Genomic DNA, 23,848 nt, shown 5'->3' on the forward strand with positions numbered 1-23,848 from the left:
CATGTTTATAAACGATACGCAAAGGTTAACATTACCATTTCAATGTAAAGAATAAGTCGACGTTATAAAAATTGCATCATGGGAAGGCAAAATTTTGAAAGACAAAGATAACAAAGACTAGTTCGAGTCTGAAATTCTGACAACTAACCAGAAAATGATTGGTCTGCGCAGGTCGGCAACCAATCATGGCGCGTCTTTGCCCTGACATCAGACGCGATTTAGTCTTTTTATCTCTGTCTTTCATTATAGAGATAGTCATTGGATACATCACGGGTAGGCAATATTTTCTACTGTGATCTACTCAAGGTGACATGTATCACACTAAAGTGAGAAAAGTTGGCAATCCCGAGGCAGGCAAACTACATAAGTTGCCAGAATAACCTTAAACTTTCTGTTTCTTCTCATTCACATCCACTTTGATGCTCTGGGTGCGGGCTATAGGCTTCAATATAAAAAGTTCCGAGATATTTTCTCAAAATATCAAGAGCTATCTCAAGAACCACTGAACCGATACTAGGCTTGTTTGTACTCATTATAATGCATTTTCATGCTGATTCCAAATATGGTCATGAAAATGTACAATTCTGTTGTCGACACCCGCGTGGAGAGAGTTAAATTTTCTCTTTCTTCTCTTCCATTTCATATCCCGAATTGCTTCTTGGTTTGCCACGGAATAAATCTACCACTTCTTCAAACGTTTTTCCTTTTGTCTCAGGGACGAAAAAGACAATGAAGACGGCGGTTATTAAACAACAAACCATGAATACTAAGAAAGTGTAGGCATCGATGCTTTCCTGAAAGGGAACAAATGAAAAAAAGTACATTGACTTGTAAATAAGGTACAACTCTAGAAAACATTAAAAATTTCACAGAGTTGCATGCGTCAGACTGCAGCAGTCATTTTCATGCGTTTTCCTCATTATTTTCATATTTGTAAAGAGGTTCGAGTCTCTGACGTTCCGAATTGCATTAACAATGCGTTTTGTGACAATTTGTTGATCGGTCAGTTAGTATCGGAAGTTTATTGATTCAAGTGCTTTTCCGCCCAATTGGACGATTTATGCTAAATGCAGAGTAAAACTGCTCAAATATTTGGTCTTGCAGGGGCCTTTTATGAGTTGCTAAAATTAAGCTATTTGAGTCATTCACCGTGACCTGACAGGCCAAAAACCTTGGTACATGAAACACTGATTTTGGATGGAAGGGCATAACATGCTCAATTTGAGGATATTGATGGATGTGTTGATACTACACTTTATTCCGTACAGTACGCGTATTGTTATAGAGGGCATACTAATATACAAAAAGTTCGGAACAGTAACCTCAGATCGTGCACTGTCTATGGGAGAGATTAAGACAAACTTGGAATTATACACTGACGTAACATTTTAATATAGAGCTCCATCGATTATTTCCTAACAGTATGCAGATATATTGGCATAATGCATAGTCACTTACTTGTATAAACGAAAATGTGATTCCAACTACAAAATTAGCAAACCAGTTTGTCTGCACTGAGATGCTCATAGCCGCTGGCCTAGGAGCTTGGGCCCACAACTCCGGGACTATCACGAATGGCACAGGTCCTGGGGAAAAGAAAAGGAGCAAAACAATATGTATTATACCTAAATGAACTAGTTTTCAAAATCTAGCTGCTCGTCTTGTTTCTTTGAATCCTTGCATGAATCAGATAACTCCAATTGTTGCTTGAATCGATTCATTGGCTGCCTATTAAAATCTTGTACGACTACTATATAGTTGTTGCTGTTAACTAAACTGGCCTCAAAAAGAAACTTATAATTTTTCACAAGGTCATATCTTAAAATCTTCTCCATAAAAATGAATACAAATTGCACACAGGATTACTTCAATACTCTACTCTAAACACATGTCAGTAACCAAGCAGTTGTCCAACTGACACAACAGCAAAATGCACTGACATGGAACACCTTCCTGGACCAAAATTCACATCCCAACAGATTTCTTTTGTTGGGTTCCGATTATTCGCCTGTACATGAACAAAAAATACACACAGGATAACTTCAATACTCTATTCTAAACACATGTCAGTAACCAAGCAGTTGTTCAACTGACACAACAGTAAAGTGCACTGACACGGAACAGCTTCCGGGACCACATTTACAGGCGAATAATTGGAACCCAACAAAGGAAATCTGTTGGGATGTGAATTTTGGTCCAGAAAGGTGCTGTGGGTTGCCCATGCCTGGCCTAGATCTATTATGTGACGTGTCATGTCAAAAAGAGACACTTTTGAGCAGGGTATCAATTTTGAGGTTTTTACATATCGTAAATATAGAGATATTTTGCTCTACAACGCCGTTTTCCCCAATGAAATCGGACATTCCTAAGCGAGGATATTGAGTTCGTAAGTTATGGTATTATAAAATTGAAAATTGAGATATTCGACCTTTACAAATATTATTGACAATGTTGAAAATAGGAATTACCTTGAAAAATGTCTTAAAAATACAAGATGCCAGGTCTGAAACTATCAGACCATATTTTAAACATTAATAACATCACAAATTCGCAACAACTTAAAAACCCAAATTTTTGGCTATTTCTTCATTTACGATCCTACCCAAAAGTGTCTCCTTTTGACATGACACGTCACATAATTTATTATCATCAATAAAGGATTTAAGTTTTGGGTATTTTTGCATGTGTATTTGCAAATGTGGGCTTTAATATGCTGTGAGTTTTTTTTAATATTTCATATTTGATGTTTGACTACTAAAAAGCTGTGCAACCCAACTGTTCAAAATTCCAGTTGAAATCAATACACCCCCTATGATATGGCAGACATGACTTATAATCTTCCACACAGGTAGTATGAATTTCAAATGGGGTACACCCCCTGTGTGGCAGATTAAGAGGGTGTATGGATTTCAACTGGAATTGTCCAATGTGGAGTCGCTGGGGTTTCAAATATCATACATAGATTTAAAGGCCAGTCATGTCACAGAATGACCGGTTCCTCGAGGAAAAACTGTCACAAACATTAATAAACATTAAATTTGCCTGTCGGTCAACATCAACATTGACCAACAGCGGGCGCCATTCTATCCTTACCTGGTCCAATGGCAAATGCAATAATGTAGAGGAAAATGAAAGCCATACTAAGCCACTTCAACCAGTCAACAGTTTCCTGATCAATAGAAATAATAATATTGAAAAAATGTGTGCACCAAATTTCAATTTATAAAATGTGTTCTCACCCAGGGATCACATAATGGTATTATTTTTGCCATATAAGGCATATTAACCCTATGGGCGCTTTCTTACAGAGCCACTGATTGGTTAAGTACATGATATGACATCTGAGTAACCAATCAAAATAGAGCTCTTAGCATTCTAAGCTTAATACCCTCCAACCCTATTGACTATATTTTTACTATATCTCTGATAGAAGGCTTGTATCGTTATGAATTCGGCAGAGTGACGAATCGAGAATTTTGAGCAAATTGAGTTTTTGTATGCTTATGATTATGTTTCAGGTTATCTTTTATTTCCACCAAATATTAATGGTAAATCTTACTCACCGACGTAGTTATTGAAATTTTGATTTGGACGAATCGCGCCTAAGTGCGATAAATTAATTCGGCAGAGAGACGAATCGTATACTTAGCTGTACAAATCATGTTGATCTATAGTATTGTATAGCGGGAAACCCCGACTTTTCTATATTACATGTCCTATACAAATATATTTGATACCAACGTATAGCTGTAGGTATCTTCTATCCAGTGATACCAAAATAAAGTACAAACATTCCCCACATGATGTTGCTGTGGTTTAATAATATCGTGATGAATTCGGCAGAGTGACGAATCAAGAATTTAGAGCAAATTGAGTTTTTGTATGCTTATGATCATGTTTCAGGTTATCTTTTATTTCCACCAAAAACAAACATTCTCCACATGATATTGCTGTGGTTTAATAATATGAGTGCACCTCCGTGAAATTGGAAAATCCCGGAAAATCATACGCAAAATATAGGCCAATATTGTTTTTTCTGCTTTAAAATCCTCTAGTTTTTGTTAAATGTTACAGGGATGACTATTTATAACTTATATAGCAAGTTAGTCTACATATCCTTAGGACAACCAGTAATTTCTACACAAAAGCCCCAAATCAAGAATGCGTGCTATGCCCGGGTGCTATGGTTTACACGTAGTTGAATGCGTATTCGACCTCTCTATGCGCAGTGGTAGAGACATTTTGGATACAGCATAAAGCCGAATAGCTGTTAAAATTCTGTGGTTTTGAGGGATATATCGATTGTTTCAGAACATGCAAGTATTGCCAATATTTTATGTACGTTCACTTCTATAATATATATACATTTCAAATGAGTGGTCACGAATGGTCTAAATTTTTAGAAGGACCAATGGAATGGTACCAAAATTTTCAAACGCCGTTTACTCAGAACAGCAATTTTGCGTATTCGGCACTCTGCCGTGTTCATAACGAATTATAATGTATTGAACCAATACATTATATAGCCCTGTTTGAAACCAATCAAAATAGTTCTTAGTGGCCAATACTTTGGCTGGTATGTACGGTCCCCTTGTGTGTATTAAAATAATAACTGCCTACTTTTCTTTTTCTATTAGTCTAATGGGAGAAGAAAGAAGTGACAGCAGGTAATGATCCCCGGTAATGATCTGATCAGAAGAGAATACTACGACCCTCACTGAGTCTTTTTAGCTGAAGTATTGTTCAATTCTAGCCAAATACATGCCATTAATTGTTGATTTCCATAATAGTATTATGGGATTTCCTTGTTTTATTCTTTAGCTTATTCTTTGCTATCTCACCTGTAGAGTTAATGTAACGGTGAGACATCCATGGAACACAGCCATGAGGAAGTACGGGTATAGCAACAGAAAACGACGTCCAGCCCGCTCAATGACCGCCACCTGTGTGTGAAAAGTGTAGGAGAAAGTTGGTTACTGAAAATGGTATATGAGGGCGCCATTACCTAAAAAACTAGCATTCCATTGAATGGTAAAGAACCGGTAATGAATGCCTAAATGGTGAATACCTCCAATACTATATACCTCCAATACTATAACATTGAGTTAATAGACGGTTGTTAGCACTAAACCGCCTATTGCTAGCCCTCAACCGCCTATTAGTGGTTCATAAGCCCTCCTCAGAGGCAAAATATGTAAATGAGCTAAGCACTCGAACCACAAAGGAGGCATTCGAACCACCTAGGAAGCATTCGAACCACCTGGGAAGCATTCCAACCGCCTAGGAAGCATAACAACCGCCTCAGAAGTATTCCAACCGCCTACAAGTTAGCACACGACCACCGTTTCTTTAATTCTCAACCGATTTCAACAAATTAGGTCTTAAATAAGAGCTGAAGGGTACACCGTACAGGTATTTGCTGCTGGTTTTCATTTTCGTCTTTGTTATTACATTTACGGGGTGAACATAACTGGTACCTAATTCTTTTGCCGTCTGACCCCAATAATGTTTATACAAGGGTTAGCAACTGGACTAATGATATACTTGACAGAACAGCACTTCCCTGTTCAGTTCAATAGTCCCGTTTTGCCCTAGTATCTGATTTTGTGGTCGGCAACCTAAGCATGTATGCTCGCGTAATGCCAGGCAAACATCAATGGGTTAGTCCAGTTGAAATTCATACACCATCTATGGAAGACCCGGTCTATGTCTACATCATAGGATTAAGACGACTACCTTAGAGCAGGGCTGTCAACTCTCACGCATTGGCCGTGAGTCTCACGCATTGGGTCACTTTCTCACGGTCTCACGCCAAGGTAGTATCTCACGCCTAGGTAGTAAATCTCACGCAAAAAGCTGGAAAATGAGTAAAATCTCACGCATCGTCATGAATAATTTGTTGCTCCTCCCCCACCCCCTTTTCACATTCCCGAGCGCCGTGGCTCAAATATTCATGGTACAAAATGAACATTGGAGTCGACAAATCCCGGTACGCCTCTGTCTCACGCCAAGCAATTCCAAAAAGTTGACAGCCCTGCCTTAGAGTCGTAGATTTACGTGTTCATAGCATCCGCTACCTGCACAGCCAGTGTAGTCAGGGTGTAGCCAAACGTATCCCCAGGTGACCGCGATCACATCCTCATGGTTTTGCACAATGGCACAGCAGCCGCAGTGTAGAGTGCCCGGGCGGGGGGAGGGTCACTCCCATCGTGGCCTGTACACCATCCGCGATACTTTTGAAAAGCACCCTAAACAAGGATTTAACCCTTGGCTAAAACGATACCCTAAACAGGTAACACGTGCCTGATTTCACAACCTAAATAGGGATTTTATTGCATCAAATTTCATACCCTAAATTTTTTTATATTTCAATGTACCCTAAATTTCATTTCCGTGTATTAGCAATTGTAATTTTGCTAGCCTTTTTGCCATTTTTTCATGTTTTTGACACCCTAAACACGTTACGCGCGTATCGTGCCTACCCACGAAAAACTACCCTTTTTACGCGCTTTTATTATCGCGGATGGTGTACAGGCCACAATGGGAGTGACCCCCTCGGGTACAGTGAGGTTGATACAGGCTGTTGTAGCATAACCCACTGCATCCTATTACCTTCCAACTGAAGGTGTGCCACACCAAATTAAGAGCGCACCACGTTGATTGCACCTATAGGGCTATTCCAGAAAATTTCTACATACCCCCAAAGATGACATTGGTATTTCCCACACCTTTCCCCTCAATATTGCTTGGGGTTCCCATTATGAAATGTCAAAAGAACATCCCATTTCCAGTCCAGATGTACATGGGAATGTAAGCAATTGGGAATTCATATAGCTTTTTGTTGTATGCATATAAATCCCAATTTCCAAATGTACACCCTAAAGGTTTGGCTGGGAAATCCAACTGTTATGTTATGGGTAGCGCTAGAAATTGCATATAATTTTGCAAAATCAATCACAGAAAATCCCACTTTAAAAAAAATTAAACTTTGTAATCTTTTGGGTGTGTACGGAAAATTTCTGAACCCTCCCACCACCCCTAGTGGTACATCATACCAAATTAAAAGCTTACCGAGACTAGAGTCATGATGACGTTGATTGCACCAGTTCCTACTGTAGCAAAGGCAACTTGATCGGGTGTCATACCAGCCTGTTTATAGATACTATCTAAGTAGAAAAATATCTGTACAGAGAGAAAAACCCACATATTTGTTGAGTCGTCTATGAATACCGTAAACGTTTGTCTAATGGCGCACATGGGCTCCTTTGCCTTGGGGTAAATTTCATGTACAAATAGAGAGTTCCCTCCTCTAAAATTCTCAACAAGAATTAAGGGTACATGCCCTTATTTGCTGGTGGGATTTTTATTGGAGGGCACTTATAGTTTGTGTCTAAAATTCCAGTTTGTCAAGGGAACCTATAGCGTCATTAGGCGAACGTTTACGGTATATGATGTCTGTGAGAATATAGGTGAAGTCCCTCTAAACTACTGGGGGCAGTGTAGCAAAGATTTTTCAAACGGGGTAAAGGCAACTTTCAAGGGAGATAAGATTTGACAAAAAAGTCTATGGAGGATGGGATGTAATGGGCAAGGGTCACTGGAAAGGTCTATCAAAGGGGGCGCAATAGCACTTAGAGGGCCAAAAAGGAATTTACTTGAAACGTGCTTCATCAAGTTCATGGAGGACTATTCACACCATCCATCAGAAGCGTTGGTTATTATAAAGATATATTACATGCATGTCAAACTTGAAATAAATCTTCATCGCAGTTAATACTTTGAGCATTTTCTTGGCACTTTATTATGATATTGCAGGGGTTTTGAGGGTCAAGATTTACCATTTTAATTTGAATTGACATTTTTTAATTTTGAGTGGAACTGAGTGACATCTGTATTTAAGGAGTAGGTTGATGCACACACTAGGATCTCAAACATGACAATCTCTAGAATACAGCTCTGGCACTTTTTAGTTTAAAATGGCCAAATATGGGGTTAATTTTGGTCAGAAACCCATATACAGGCGTCAACATTGGGGGATGATTGTATGGACCATCCCCCTATCAAAATATTGGGCGATTTATCCCCACATCCCCCGGGATCTACGCATATGGTCATTAACTCATAGCATAAAATTACCGTTTGAAACTATTACTCATTACACCCAAATTGTAAAGTCTACACATTTTGTTGATACACAATATTGAATACTTAACATTAATGCACGCGGAGCGCGCAAAAGGTTTGGAATATATGCCTTCTCGTGCATCGTACGGACTTTTACCCTCAAATTTTGACTGAATTTGTTTGATCCCCCTTTTATGGACCCAAATTTTTTTTTTTTTTTTATTTTCCAATCCCCACCAAAGTATTTATGAACACTCCCCACGCTTGCTCCAATCACGCATTACGCAACGTGTTATTAGCCTAAGTTCTGCGCCCAACTGCATTCATGCAATTCTATATCAATACACGATGCAAAGTGTCATCACCCCGATATCTTCATGACAGAAATCGCCATGGTAGGTTGAATCCACAGCCACGCATGGCCATTTTGTTCCGACCTGTTTAATAGTTTTGAGACGCATAATGGGCCGAGGGACATCCGACTAAGGCTATTGACAATAGCCTGGTGACTGACCTCTGTGTGTGTAAGTGAGCATGGTATACACCATGAGGTCATCTGCTTTTAGACTGCATCCACGAGTGGCCTACGCTGCACTATAGTTCGGCACATATAAAATCAGAATTTTTGTCAGTTTTTGAGCTCAATACGCGCGGTTCTTTCTCAATACGCATGCTAACGACTATCATATCCTTTCAACACATATATTCAAGTGCAAGCAACAAAATATGGCTTCTTTAGAATATAAAAATGACGGGAGATATTCATCATTTTCTACCCCGGTATCAGGTATCCAAACATTTATCGTTTGAATATCAAATCGTGCATAGCACATTCACGTGTATCGATCCCGGGTATTGATTTTAGTGTCTCTGCTGTACAATGTAATTATTAACCAGGCTATGTCGGTGTGCGACGTATTTCTTTCGCAGCTATAAGCCAAACAAGTTAGTGCTATACTCACAGCATTAATACCAGACAATTGTTGTCCACCATGTAGCATCATACAGATTATAAGTGGCATCTTCCAGTCACGATCCTTGAGAGTAATGACTTCCCAGACTCCAATCTTTTCCAGCTTTTCATGCTCAATTGCTTCATCCTTCATCTCCTGTATCTCGTCCTCGATGTCTGCACCTGCTCCTCGAAATTTCTCTAGAGCTGAAAGTTTTTATAGGAGGAATTTTAGGCTAATTAGTCTTGATTTGCTCCACGAAATGTCACTAGAGCTGAAAGTTTTTATAGGAGGAATTTAGGATAATTAGTCTTGATTTGCTCCACGAAGTTTCTCTAGAGCTGAAAGTTTTTATAGGAGGAAATTTTGGATAATTAGTCTTGATTTGCTCCACGAAATTTCTCTAGAGCTGAAAGTTTTTATAGGAGGAAGTTTAGGATAATTAGTCTTGATTTCTTCCACAAAGTTTCTCTAGAGCTGCAAGTTTTTATAGGATCATAAAGCTGGTGTAGATCTGTGATCGCCGACTTTTTTTATTTAAAGGAAGTCTCCGGCAATCATAACATTATGCCTTATATTTAAGAAAAATCATATGGTTTTATTTCAAACAAACTCATATTGACCATAAAATTAACAGCCGGGTCTCAACACGCCGAAATTATCTAGTGCAATGACGTAGTGGATATTTATGCTCAATTGTCGTCAGCCTTTATTGTGTTACTGGGACGTCATTGCACCAGACAATTTCAGCGCCCGGGAATTTGGAATATCGCGTGTTGAGAGACGGCTGTTTTTATTCATCATTCGTTACTGGGTTTCCGCTTAGTGACCCTTCGGCCTATTATACTAAAATAATCACACATATCTTATACTTCCCTTAATGTATTTCTTCCATTTCAATTTTTGTACTGATTTGCTATCTAGTACACGATGGGTCGATAGTGACAGAAGTACCTCAATGAACAGAACACATCCAGATCGTTCAGAATATGTTTATTTCTTGACTATCGACCCATGTTTAACAAGTCTATTCTCAACATGAAAACAAAGGGAACCTGTACAAAGTAATAGGAGTGTCATTTGCTGTAATAAGGTGATGCATCATGTTGCAAAGGATTCTGGGAAAGGTAAGATATCATCTCTGGTGATTACCTACCTTCTCTTGCTTTCTCTGGTTCATTCTTATTGATAAGGAACCACCTGGGACTCTCTGGACAAAATGGCATTGTAACCAAATTGAAGACGCTGAAAACACCTGTCAGTGCAAGCACTATGGGCCACTGATCATCCTTTGGAAATATAAACAAACCAAGCACCTAGCAAACAAAAACAAGAAGGATGAGAACTATCAGTGGGCCAACATCTGATCTTGAGGAACCACATGCATCTTATTAGAAAGCAACGAAACTTTATAAAAAGAGCATTCATATTATCATAAATGTGAGTCAACAGGTTTTACTGTACGAAAGCATACCGAGCCTAATTTGTGACCGTTCACGGCGAATGAGCCGTAAATTCCTCCCCGGTCAATTTTGTTTTATTTCGTGTTTAAAAATAAACATCATAAACTTAAAAATGGTATATCATTTGACTTCAAACGATATCCAGAAGCGGGGTTATGGTTTGTTAAACTTTGCTCCTTCAACAAAATTATAGCTTTTACGTTTTTACATGTGTCTCTTTTTCCACATTGCTGGCAATAAATATCAAACAGTCATAATTGGCGGTCATTTCAAATCATCCCCAAGTCAACGAGGTTTAAGAAAGTTCTCTCATTGTTAATTGTTGGTTATGCATACCTGTACAAAATACAATGCCTGGTAACCCACCACTTGAACAGGATTTAGCAAAAGCACACAAAGACCAGAGCTATTAAAAGTTCTTTAGCCATCTAAGGTAGAAGCTTATTATCCACTTCAACAATAGGATTATTGATTAGTTTTTGACTATCAAAATGAGACAGATGTCGGACCAGCTTAAGTTACCGATGAATACGACCTTCGTACATATTTTACACCGTAACTCAGAATACAATTTAGGGAATTTACGGCTCATTTGTGCTGCCGGGTCACATTTTGGAAATTAAAACAATTATTTTTTCTTTCAGAAAACTTGCACCCGGAAATGATATTTTTTATACTTCTAAACTGTTTTAAAACAAGAATGAATCATACAGTAATGAAATATTCTAATTCAGTCTTTATTTACTATAAAGTTAATTTTGGCTATGACCTTTAATTTTCTTTTAAATCCGACCGACCGACCCCGACTTCCGCAAGATGATTGTTTTTACTTGTCTTATGTTAGTGGCACCACAATGCAGTAATTAAGCAATATAGGCCTGTACTGATAGCACTCTCAATGTGAGAGTGGACCCTGAACTGAACCTTGGGGTACACCAGCTGTACATACCTGTGAACTTAATATACCAAGTGTGGTCATCAACTGATGGAATGTTCCTATAGCACCACGGAGATTTACCGGTGATATCTCGCTGAGATACAGCGGTACTACTGTGATTGCAGTACCTGTTTATACAATGCAGAAAATAATCGTCACTGGGCAGAAAAAATCTATATCTGATATGTGCATTAGTCAACCATTCATTAGTTAACTCCATTTGAAATTCACACTCTGTGCGTGGATAGAGTGGGATAGGACCATGAAGTCCCAAATATTTCAGATTTTAGCTACATACTCCATGATTTAGGCAGACAAAAGAGTGTTTTATAAGGTAAAGATAAAGGAGACGATCCTGTATATTTATAAACAGTGATCGGAGTGGCCATCTCTCTTTCATTGGCGATTGGGCCAGACTCCTCCATGTAATGTTGCTATAGGGGGATCGCTACACCTCCTCTGCAGCGAGTCTGTTACCTGCCCAGCATTTAAGAATGCTGGTTCCCATTCACCTGGGTGGAGAAGAGTAATCGAGATAAAGATAAACTGTTTCAAGGAAACGTTTGTTAGTGAATTTTGATTATTTTATGAATAACACAAAACTTAGTGCAATCAAATCTGTCAGAGACCTTGGTGTTGATGTCACATCCAAACTTGATTGGAACGACCATATTAACAGATTGGTAAAAAAGTGCAAAAAAAAAATGGGTCTCATCATGCGCACAGTTGGTTTTAAGGCACCTGAAAAAATCACCAAAGCCCTGTATAATTCATTGATCAGGAGTGATCTTGAATTTGGTAGCTGCCTTTGGAGTGGTACATCCAGACACAATATTCAGTGTCTCGAAAGTGTTCAAAGGCGAGCTACCAAGTTCATCATGCACTATCCTGATCTGGATTATCGGGAGCGGTTGTGCTATCTGGGTATGTTACCCCTCACGCTTCGTAGAGAGCAACTTGATATTTGTTTATTTTACAAGTCCTTGTCTGACAATTACGATCTGGATGTCTACAAGTATGTCAAGTTTTACAAGTCAGAGATTGGGCAAGACCGTCCCAACACAAGATCAACATGTGACACCTTGCGCCTTAGGATCCCCTTCTGCAAAACGGAAGCTTTTAAGTCCAGTTTTTTAACCGCATTGTGCCAATTTGGAATCAGCTTCCCCTTAGTGTTAGGTCCTCTTCATCTTTTTCTGTTTTTAAAAGCAATGTGGTTAATTTTTTGCATTCTCATTTTGAGTTAAATTTTCGGCCGGCTGACATTTGTACGTGGGTTTCCGTATGCAGCTGTGCTATTTGTAGGGTGTCTTAATTAAATTTTTGATCTTGAGGTGGGATGGTCTTAGAGGTGATATGCACCTGTTCATCCCAATCCTCTACACTGGTATCTCTCCTACATGTGCTGGATCCGTGGTGCGTTTTATTCACATGTATATATATATATGTCTTTTATACTTTTACTTTGTGCAATATATTTATCCATCTTTTATCTAATTTTGTTATTTGATATTGTAACCAGTGTATGAAGCCAAATAAATAAATAAATAAATAAATAAAGTGCCTTACTCAAGGGCACATCACGATGGCGTCACTGGGGCTCGAACCCGCAACCTTCCGATTATTAATCGGAGCCCGTTCCGCTCGGCCTCCGTGTTCCCTATTATACCCTGCTATCAAAAGAAAATGGCAAACACACTTACCGGCATAAAATCCATAGATAATGCGAGCTATCATAATCATCTCATAGTTATTGGCTACAAGACTAACACCAAACATGATGGATGCTATGATTGAGAATACATTGTTTACAACTAATGTAGTCCTCCTGTAGACAAAACAGAAACATATAAAGAGGAGTTAGGCAGGCAAATGTTATACCAGAGCAATGGTTAGGGGTTGTGCAATAAATATGTGTACCCCGAGTGGTGAATTCTCAAAATGACTGCAAAAAATCGCTTGCCCCCCCCCTTTGGGCGTGCCAAAAATCTGTGCCCCCCTCTTTTGACGGGCCAAAAAACCTTTGCCCTCCCCCTTTTGACGTGCCAAAAAATCTTTGTTTCCCCCCCCCCCCTTACACATGCAAGATTTTTGGAAACCCGAATTTCAAACCTATTGTCTTATAGTGCGAGCGCAGCGTGCAGGAAATTTTGCATAGTTGAACGTGTTCCTAACGTTTTCCTACACCTTTTTATGATGTAATATAGAAACGGTGTCCAAAATATCTGTGCTAAAAATCGCTTTCCTCCTATCGACCTGCCAAAAATCACTTGACCCCCCTTTCGACCTGCCCAAAATGCTTGCCCCCCCCCCTTTTTGGCCTGCCAAAAAATCTTTGCCCCCCCCCGTATAATTCACCACCCCGGGGGTACACATAATTATTGCACCACCTCTTATAGACTGAAGTTACCACCTCTTCAGGCACTCAACGATTATAGTGAAACACATGTGTGCCCAACCGTGCCCAACCTGGGGGCACTCACACATTCAATGTCAAAATCAAATCAAATGAAAATTTGAGGGAGCACTGAACTTAATTTGGTAGGGGTGTGTGGTGCCAACTTTGGGAACTAAGAACTAACTTTTGGGCAAAAAACGGGTTTGATGAACTGAAATGTCAACATTTTTGGTGGCCTAATATTTGGCCAAATTATAGACCGTGGAGCTAAAAAAATCCAAGTTATCAAAATTTGAGCTAAAGAGATTGTTTGAGGCTCAAAGAACTGGAGCATGATCCAAATGTATGTCTAAAGGAACTGCAGGAGAGACTGAAAAAGAGACCGCACATACCTGTGCCACCTTTACACGTGAGTGCCCCCTCCGGGATAGAACTATACCTTAAAAGAGATTGCCAGAGTCATACAATGCTCCTTTAAGGGAATAATTCACTATCCCGGCCATACTAAATGTAATTACTGTAAAAAGTGCGGGTAATGTTCTCACTAGACTACCCCGTAGTCCACTTGCCCATTGTGCATACTCTGGATATTGTATTTAAGCTTAAAAATCTGATTTAATTAATGTGTGCACAATTGATAGATTTTCACATCTGATCTTTTCAGTCACCCTACTCCCTCTGTTAGCTTCCCAAGTGGACTACTGACTTTGGATTGCGGTTTACATGCTTAACACGGCTGTCTATGAGCTTCTATGGATGAGATTGTCGGAAATCTGGCCTACTAAAATTGGCCATGATGTAATGCATCTTTAAATGAATCTGGCTTGTGATTGGTCGCCCAGATCTCGTTATGGTTTAAATCCTCCGGGTACCTGTCATTACCATTAATAACTACATGGTACACAAGTATGCGGCCTTTGTGTTGTGTAATTCCATGAACGCGTCAGTGAGTGCATGAGCGCGTCTTGTATTTGCTTGCGGTTAAATTTGATTGATAAACAAGTATGATTGACAGTGTGAGTGTTAGGGACTTTGCCTGTTCAAAATCCCGTTTAAAATTGAAAGTCCATAGTCGATTTCTAACCTGGAATTTCGCGATTAATAAACTGGCAGATTCTAAAATCAGAATTGTTCAGTATTGAAGTGCCAATACAATTATGACATTATGATATGTTGCATTCAATAATATACGCCTACGTACACTTTACTTTTACTGTCACTAATATAATTATATAAACTTTTTCATAACAATTTTATACTAGTATTTTGATGTAATAAATATCAGTATAATTTCGAGTTCAACTGAATGCTTTCATCATGATTAACATTAATAACATGCTTTTATTGATCAAAAATCGACTATGGCATAGTCTATGTTCTCACATGTAAATTCGCGCGAACTACTTCAATATTCTTAAATTCGTGATTTCAGTTTTCGAAAATTAATATTCCGTGAAAATGTGTGGACTTTGTGGTATGTCACATTGATAAAAATATTGGTTTGCGTTTTCTTCATTAATAGGCATGATAATAAAGTAATAAAGCAACTTTTACCACCCACTATTTATCAGAAGCATCCCAATGTGAGAGTGGACCCTAAATAGAACCTCGGGGTACACCAGCGTATTAACCCGTGAAATTAATGTATACCAACTGTGATCATCAATTGATGGCATGTTACTATAACACCACATAGATTTACAGGTGATACAGGTGATATATCACTCTCAATGGGAGTGGACCCTGAACTGAAACTTGGGGTACGCCAGCTGTACTTAGCTGTGAAATTAATAGACAGAGTGTGGTCATCAAGTGATGGCATGATTTTCCAAAGTTTTTGCACATTGCAGATTTTCAACTACTTCACTCGTTCTTAAGTTCGTGATTTTCATACAAAGACTATTGTAGACGTACACATATTCGCATTTTTTTATTTTCACGGCAGCTGTGTTGAGCTTAATTGAACTTAATGACAGTATGATACTCTTACCTTCCTAGCCTATCAGCTAAGTAGCTGGCTGTGTAAGCACCTAACGCACCTCCAACGCAAAAGAATGACACGGTAAAGGACCACAACCACAAGAGGGCGTCGTCAGTCAGGTATTCACCTCTTCTGTCAAAATTAGACTGGTTGAAAAACTTTTTCATTTCCTGCATAAATAAATCAAGTCACACTTATCAATGCAGATTTATTCATCTTATATATATCAGAACATAGGTCCTACAGTCGATCCTTGTGGAACACCACATTTTCTCCTTTCTCTTCTCTGTATCTCTCACCTTTTCTGCCTCTGTCTCCCGCTCTTTATAGATACATTTAGAGACTTTGATTAACCTTTAAGATTTTACATTGCAATAAATAGGATCTGAAATACTTATGACCCCCTTCTGTACCTGATTTTATGTTGTTTTGTGAAAGCGTGACTTTGCTTTAAACAGTGGAGGCGCCACGGGGGTGTCTCTCCAGTCAGAACTCTTGCCCCCCTCCCAAGAATGTCCGCTTTCATATGGAAACGTTTCTATACAAAAACGATTCTCTTATAAAACATCTCATGCAGTTTCCACCTCGATACACCTGAGCACACATTTTCGTCCAAGAGCTCTCAAGCAAGCAGTGAATTGTCTCCACACAGTCTTTGATTACACTACACGGTTGAGTACATTACATCGTACGAGCTGTGGATCTTCTAGCTGGAAATTGGTCCTTGTCGGAAATTGGTTTTTGTCGAAACCTCAATTGTTCCCTTCATCCAATCAGATTTTTTTTTATATCAAACGAAAGCTAAAACTTCCTCCTAAAATTTCTTTTCGTCATTAGGTCAACAGATAACGCAATTCAATGTTATAGCAAGGCGAATGTGGTAAATATGTTGAAAACTACCTATCCAAGCACATTTTGTAATACCAAAATGTAGGTTTTAAAAGTCAAAACCTCAAGTATTCCTTACAATATTTTTCAAACTTTATGTCATTTAACGAAAAAAGCACACTTATATTGTCCATATAATAGCGTCATTAGAATGAGCAATGGTCAATATTCTCTTTAAATTGCAAATCTTGTGCATAAAGTTTCTATTTTCGCTGTTTTCTCATACGGTTGTAAATTAAATGAACTATGACTTTGCTAAAGAGCGCTTACAAATTGTTATGTTGCAGCAACTTTGGAACAATACCACCTTAACTATTCATGGGTACCTTGAACGGTTCGAATACATGGGTTAAACAAACATTAATAGGCAGATTCTTTAAAAAAATCACATTAATGAAAATGAAATAATGTCCAGATGTAAAGCTACTGCTACGCTATTGTACAGTGTAGACAGGTGCGGGCTTTGCATACATAAACGTTAAATAAGATTTTCATAGGCTATCATAAATTGTGAAATAATTGCATGTTGTTTACTTACAGGAGAGGGGGCAGACATAACACCGGTTCCATAGCCGAATTGTAATGAGCCGCCCACCGTAGCTGAAATCGCCGACACAAGTAACCAAGGAGTGAGTTTCCCATCCTGCAAGGAAGAATATTTGGTGCTCTCGTTAGGTGATTTTGTAGTAACCATGATTGCAGTTTATGTAGGTCAAAGAACAACTTGGTGAGAGTGAGCCAACGTTGGGCCAATTATGATATTATATGCATGTTATCTGTGTCAAAGCTCAGCAAAATCCCTCATTGCAGGGGCGGGACATGCGCGCGGCCCGCCTGCTTTTAAAAGATTATGAATTATACATGTACATTATGTGTGTACACACAAACATATGTTGGTTAAAAAGAAAAATGGGTTATCATAAAATTATCTCCTTTTAATGAGATATGATGATGTTTTTATCATAATCTCAATAAAAACAGATAGCATACCACGTTTTGCATTGATGATCATAATATGCCAATGAAAGCGGTTTAGTCACGCGTCGAACGCAACATTATCAGCAATTTGAGTATGGCACAGCTTTAAAAATATAATCCAGGGGCATTGAACCTGACCATCGGTTGAAGGAGTATTTCGTGATCCTAGCATGTTCTTTTTATGACATTATATCTATACATATCCACGCAAAAAGCTTATTCCCAAAATTTCAGTCGATTCCAATTTTGCGTTTGCGAGCTATGCATAATAATGTGTATTTACACTGCTCCATAGACAATGTGTTGTAATCGTTCTGGTATACCAGAACGTAATTCAAATTTGACAATATTTTTCTGCAATAAATTGTTTGTACATAAACATTATTTAACGAGAGGTTTGGTATAAAAATCTCAACTTATTTTCAAAAAAGTGGGGGGAGGGGGGAGGAGTGAGGTTCTGGATCACGAAATGGCAGTGATAAAGTGTTAAAAAGTGTTGTGGGCCTGTCGCGTTTAGAGGCCTACATCGCGATAAGTGGCGCACTGTGGTGGTACATTTGCCACGTGCCAGTAAAACAATCCTCAGTCTTTGTATCGGGCACAGAATAAGTTTTCCCAATTTCTTATTTCTCGACCCAAGCAAAATTGTACGATTGATTTGTTGGGAGTGGCCTTTCTTTCCTTTCCTTGCTCTTTTTCTTCATTGTTTCTTTCTAGTTTTCTCTTCATGCAGGCCACCATGGCTTGAGAATTTTGCTTGAGCCTGGTCCCATCAGGATGTAGGACCCAAGTGTGTGTCCAACAAACAAACAAAGTCTGATGGATGGCCTGTTTAAACCGAATTGGGCTCACTTTAATTAGCATTAAAATGGTATAGACCCGTTTCTTTTCGCGCTGGTAGTCATGGTAGTGGGTCAGCGGAACGGCTTGGAGGACACCCTTTCAAAAAGTGTCGAAATCTTTAAGCCGTATTGTGCCCACCTCATTCGGTCTCGAAAAACTAACTATAGTCCATATATCTACGTCGAGTCACCGGCACTAGCTTTGAAGTTCAGCGTGTGATGCGTTGGCTTAGCGTGGTTTCTTCATGTTCTTACGTGTACATATGCGACACGTTGATGTATGTACACGCACCAAGTAACGCTAAGCTAACACAGAACACGCTGAACTTTAAAGCTAGTGCCAGTGACTCGAGGTAGATATATGGACTATATACTACTCCACTGCATACCTGTGATCCAGCCTCCAGTCACGCCAAAGTTGAGCGCCCTTTGATCAGTGCCCTTTTCTGTGCACCCTTTGACGCTGAGACCATAACGTGCCCTTTTCTGTTTACTCACCAGTCATACCCCCGGTCATGCCCCCACCTCACTCGGTCTCGAGTTGATGTGCGATATGTGCCCTTTTCTGTGTACTCTTTGATATGCCCTTTACTGTTTACTCACCAGTCATACCCCCGGTCATGCCTTTAACATCATGATATGATTATGAAATGATTTACGGATAAATATTGATTGTTCTGAGTTAGTATATTGGCAGGCCTAATTTGTTTAAAGGAAGATAATTCGATTTGGTGTTGGCCTATATTGTATTCTTATAATTGACCTTTGCCCCATGCCCATCTGCATGCACTCCCATGTTAGCTCATGTTGGATTTCCGACCACGTTGTTAACATGATTTAATGCAACGTGAACATGGTGTCATGAAGATCTATATATACAGGGTGTCTCAATAAAAATAGGCCGTGCACATGGTTGAATCTTTTTGCATTGTAACTATTACCCATTGCCATTGGGGTTTACAAAAAAGGTCCTTCTTATAGATTCAAAAACCATGAAGTGTCTTCTGTTAAATAGTGTAAAGATCATAAAAATCCGTTCACGCGTCACTGAGATAATTGGGATTGTACAAATAGGCCAGTGGCGTAGCGTCATAGGGGCACGTGCCCCCAATCGATTACAAAATTTAGAAAATCCCACAGGAAAATGCTCATAAAACGGCTTGTGCCCCCCCCATCAGTTCCGGTGCCCCCAATCATGGTAGATCATGGTAGTATGGTAGTTTCCCCCCAATGTGATGATCCTCGCTACGCCAATGAAATAGACACATTTTTGAACAATTCCAATGGGGAAATATACATTAACAACAATGTGATGCATTGCAGTTTAGAATGAAATAAATTAAAGGAAGTAAACTCCCAGTATTGCTGGGTGGGAGTTCAAAATCATTCAATCAATCAACTTGTATTTGTCGCTTTTATTTTCCTTTGCCTTCCCGATTTTCTCATTTTTTGTCGGAGAGGCCCTTTATTATTTTTTACTCGGAGAAGGAAAAAAAAAAAAAAACAAAAAGGCATTAACCAGAATTTCTAAGTTATATGAGGGGGTGGGGCACGACATATATGTGACTTCTGTATGCTGAGCACTCCCTTTCAAAACAAAAAGCAATATGCGTAATTGTGTATGCGTAAACGGAAAATTTAATCAGGGTAATGAACTAGATCATTGTGTTTATCACTTTAACTTATCATTTACATAGCCTGATATTATTATTTTAATTATAGAGCAAACTTGACTTCAAATGTTGTATGCAATTCAGGTTGCCAAGTCGAATGCATGAGCTACTTGCATGTCTAGGATTGGGACTTTAACCTTTTACAACTTTAATTCACGATTCACGATGGCCGTATTAATATCTTTGGAGAGTGGCGTGGAGGCAGAAATTCGTTCCTCAGTCCCAACTGACTAACATGCCTAATATGATAGGGTTTACCCCCCCCCCCCCACACACACACACACACCGCGGGGTAGCCCTTATACTTGCCTCCGGTACATAACGCGTGACGTTGGTAACTTGCTGCAATAGGCTTCCAGGGATCGGATTTGGGGCAGGGGTCTACATTTTATTTTATTTTCTACATTTTAAGGCCTAGTTTGTCTCCTCGAAACGGCAGGTTAATTAGGAGCTATGCAATAATTATGAGTTCCGGGGAGGGTACAACAAACGGCGTTCCAAAAAATGCTTGCACCCCTCTTCGCCGGTCACAAATTTCTTGCCGCAGCCCCCCTCGGTCCTTGTTCATCCCCCTTTGCACCGTATGATGATGCCAAATTTCTGAGAACCCAATTTGCGTAAACTTTAAAATGGTATAGACTCAGAGGTATAGACTCGTTTTATTTAAAAGGTGTCTTCATAGATGTGTGCCAAAATCGATTGCACCCTTTCGACCTGCCAAAAATTGCTTGCTGCTCCCTTTGTTTTGGCTCTCCAAAAATCCGGGCCAAAAATTCTTACCCCCCCACACACACACACACCTACACCCCCCACCCCCATTTTACCCTCACCAGGCACATGAATATTATATTTCAAAGCTCTTTACGCACTTTACCTGCCCGTTAATATTTGTTCCACGCTATGGATTGCATAATAATATTAATAAGTTCATATGATTTCTGTATCATTGTAACACATAGTAGTCTGATAGTACTACGTCTATGTTTATTCGACCTAATTTGGGTTGTGATTATAATTATTATCAATGATTATGTCAACTTTTCAGAAGTCAATTTGAGCGCGTGCGTGATTTTCCAAATGAGCATTTTACCCTTACCCCTTTTTGTCCTTTTTGGATATGTGTTGGAGATGTCTTTTTGAGATATAGGTCTACTTTGGCCAACAACCAAAAACATTGATATTCCAAAAACTTCCCCGGGAAAATTTTCTTTTTTTCTATATGGGATTAGGGTCACGTTAGGATTGGGGTTCGGGTTAGGATTAGGGTTATGATTAACCTAATAGAGTTAGGGTTAGGGTTAGGATTAGCTTACACGAAATAATTACATGAAGGATAGACCAAAACTTTTGTACTATAATATGACTAAAATGTACTAGGCCTAAATTTATTAGTTATTGTTGACCTGTGACCCCTATTCAATTTTCACCCACACTCAAATGAGAGAGGCAAGTTAGTTTCAAAGGCTTTGAATACTGATTTTACCAGTGTATTTTGACATTTCAACGCTGTCCAAGATTATACATTTCCAACGAGCTTCGTATATTTATATTGACAAGGATTCCGTATAATCCCAGTGCGTTATATATGACAGACAGAGATAAAAAGATCTGTCAATCAAACTCGAGCACGGTTTGTTTACAAGTGTCGAGTTGCTGAACGCGGCGGTAAACCGGGCATCTTAATTAATTTTGCACCTTCAAACATACAAACCATCTGAAAAGTCTTTATAGTAGGAAACTTTTTTTCTCGAAGGCACCGTGTCAACAAGATGGGTACTCAAGACGGCAGCAGATGAATTAGCTCATGTGTTGACTCACTTTTTCCAGCTATCATTAGACAAAGTAGCTCTACCATGGCAGTGGAGGAATGCAAACATATGTGGGGTCTACAAAAAAGGAGATACGACAAAGTACCTCATGAGCGACCCTTAGGTTTGCCATATATAAACGACCTTCCAAATCAACTCCAAAATACAAACAGACTCTTTGGAGATGATTGCTTAGTATATTCTGCAGGGAAAACATCTGCCCATATTGACTCTCTTCAGAAAGATCTTCTAGAACTTGAAGAATGGCAGAACAAGTGGCAGTGTCATTTAACCCACCCAAATGCTCCATCCCTCAAGTCTCAACTAAGCGTGATCCTCTATCGAAACCAATCATCTTCTGTGGCCAGGAACTTGACCAAGTTAAATCACATCCACACCTGGGAGCTGAACTGGAAAGCAGCATGAAGTGGAAAGAACACAAAAAAGGTGACCACAAAGGCCAGTAGAGTACTGCAATTCCTGCAAAGAAACATCTGCTTTTGCTAAAAAGAAAGAGAAAGCAGCTGCTTATGACACTAATGAGACCAGTTCTGGAATATGATAGTTGCGTATGTGATCCACATATGAAGAAAGACATCAACAGCTTGGAAAGGATCCAGGCAGCCAGATTCTGTGTCCATAAATTCAAGAGAGAAGACCAAGACCAACTACCTGGAAGCAGCTGAACAGACTATCAGTACTAGAGGGAAGCACAAACACAGTCTGAGAAATGATTTCATCAAAAAGGATGTTCACCGGCTCTCCTTCTTCCCCGGACATTGAGAGAGTGGAATGAATTGCTCAAAGAGGTAGCTGGAGCGCCCTCAATCGACGCCTTCAAGCAGCAGCTTCAAACACTACCAAACCATCCTAGAGCAGCACGATAGATACCAATCCTTTCAGCACAGCACATGCACAGCACTTAAGATTGATATCCAGCCTTAATCCTTTTGCCATTATCCCCCACCATTTATTTCTTTTTTTGCGCGCAAGTACCCTAACCACTAGTGTTGGCGAAATGTGGTATATTTATAAAGCCACCCTGCCGACGGAACTTAAGAAGAAGAAGAAGAACAATGTCTATAAAAGTTGCTTTTTGCCTTGTAAGTTTTCGCCATTTTCTACTATTCCTTTTCTCCGATCAACACCAGGTAAATCGACCTTCCTTTTACGCGCTATTAACCAATCAAGGATCGTAGAGAATTTGGTTGACAGTGATGTCAGACGCCAACGCAGTAAGACATACAGAGCTCAATATTTTAGTTTACTAGATGTGGTTTACAAGTGCTACATCGAGTGGAACTTTGAGCATAAATATTTCAATTTCTATAATAACTTGATATTTCCTATGCATTAAGGATGCTAATTGCTATACAAGAACACTACACTTGGAATAACATCATATATTTAAACTGGAACACACTGGAAAATGCAGAAAATGTGAGTAGGGCCTACCTAAAAGCAAACGTCTTTATCTTGAAACTCCATTTTGGACACCTTTTGCGCGTTATGCCGCGTTATGCTTTAACCCAAGAACTATAACAAAGGGGTGTAACAACCCCTCTAAGATTTTTTTTACCCGTCATAAAAAACGCGTTTACGCCCAAACAACCTAAGCTAACCGTAGATACATCCTTTGCGGTCATTTTGGTGATTATAGTTTTACCCCAGCTTCTTACCCGGCGGTAGGACCGGCCATCAAAAATTACCATAGGGGTGGTGGTGGTGAGACCCCAATGATTTTCATTTCGCTCTTGTGAAATTATTGCAAGAGCTAGTGACATTTTACTTGTTAGTTAGGTG

The 23,848-nt window shown here is 39.3% G+C and overlaps 1 protein-coding gene across 1 annotated transcript; it reads right to left on the reverse strand.

Annotated features, from left to right (window-relative positions):
* Positions 1-611: 611 nt before the first annotated feature.
* LOC140168682 (solute carrier family 2, facilitated glucose transporter member 5-like) lies at positions 612-17,438 on the reverse strand. The gene is made up of 11 exons (XM_072192092.1): positions 17,283-17,438; positions 15,866-16,026; positions 13,181-13,305; positions 11,490-11,605; positions 10,234-10,393; positions 9,087-9,283; positions 7,072-7,182; positions 4,842-4,943; positions 3,094-3,169; positions 1,459-1,586; positions 612-794 (listed from the first exon to the last, which is right to left on the reverse strand). Exons 1-11 carry the CDS (start codon positions 17,436-17,438, stop codon positions 612-614), a joined length of 1,515 nt encoding a protein of 504 aa, XP_072048193.1.
* Positions 17,439-23,848: the final 6,410 nt, after the last annotated feature.

This window comes from Amphiura filiformis, chromosome 13, assembly GCF_039555335.1.
Source record: "Amphiura filiformis chromosome 13, Afil_fr2py, whole genome shotgun sequence".
Lineage (NCBI taxonomy): Eukaryota > Metazoa > Echinodermata > Ophiuroidea > Amphilepidida > Amphiuridae > Amphiura > Amphiura filiformis.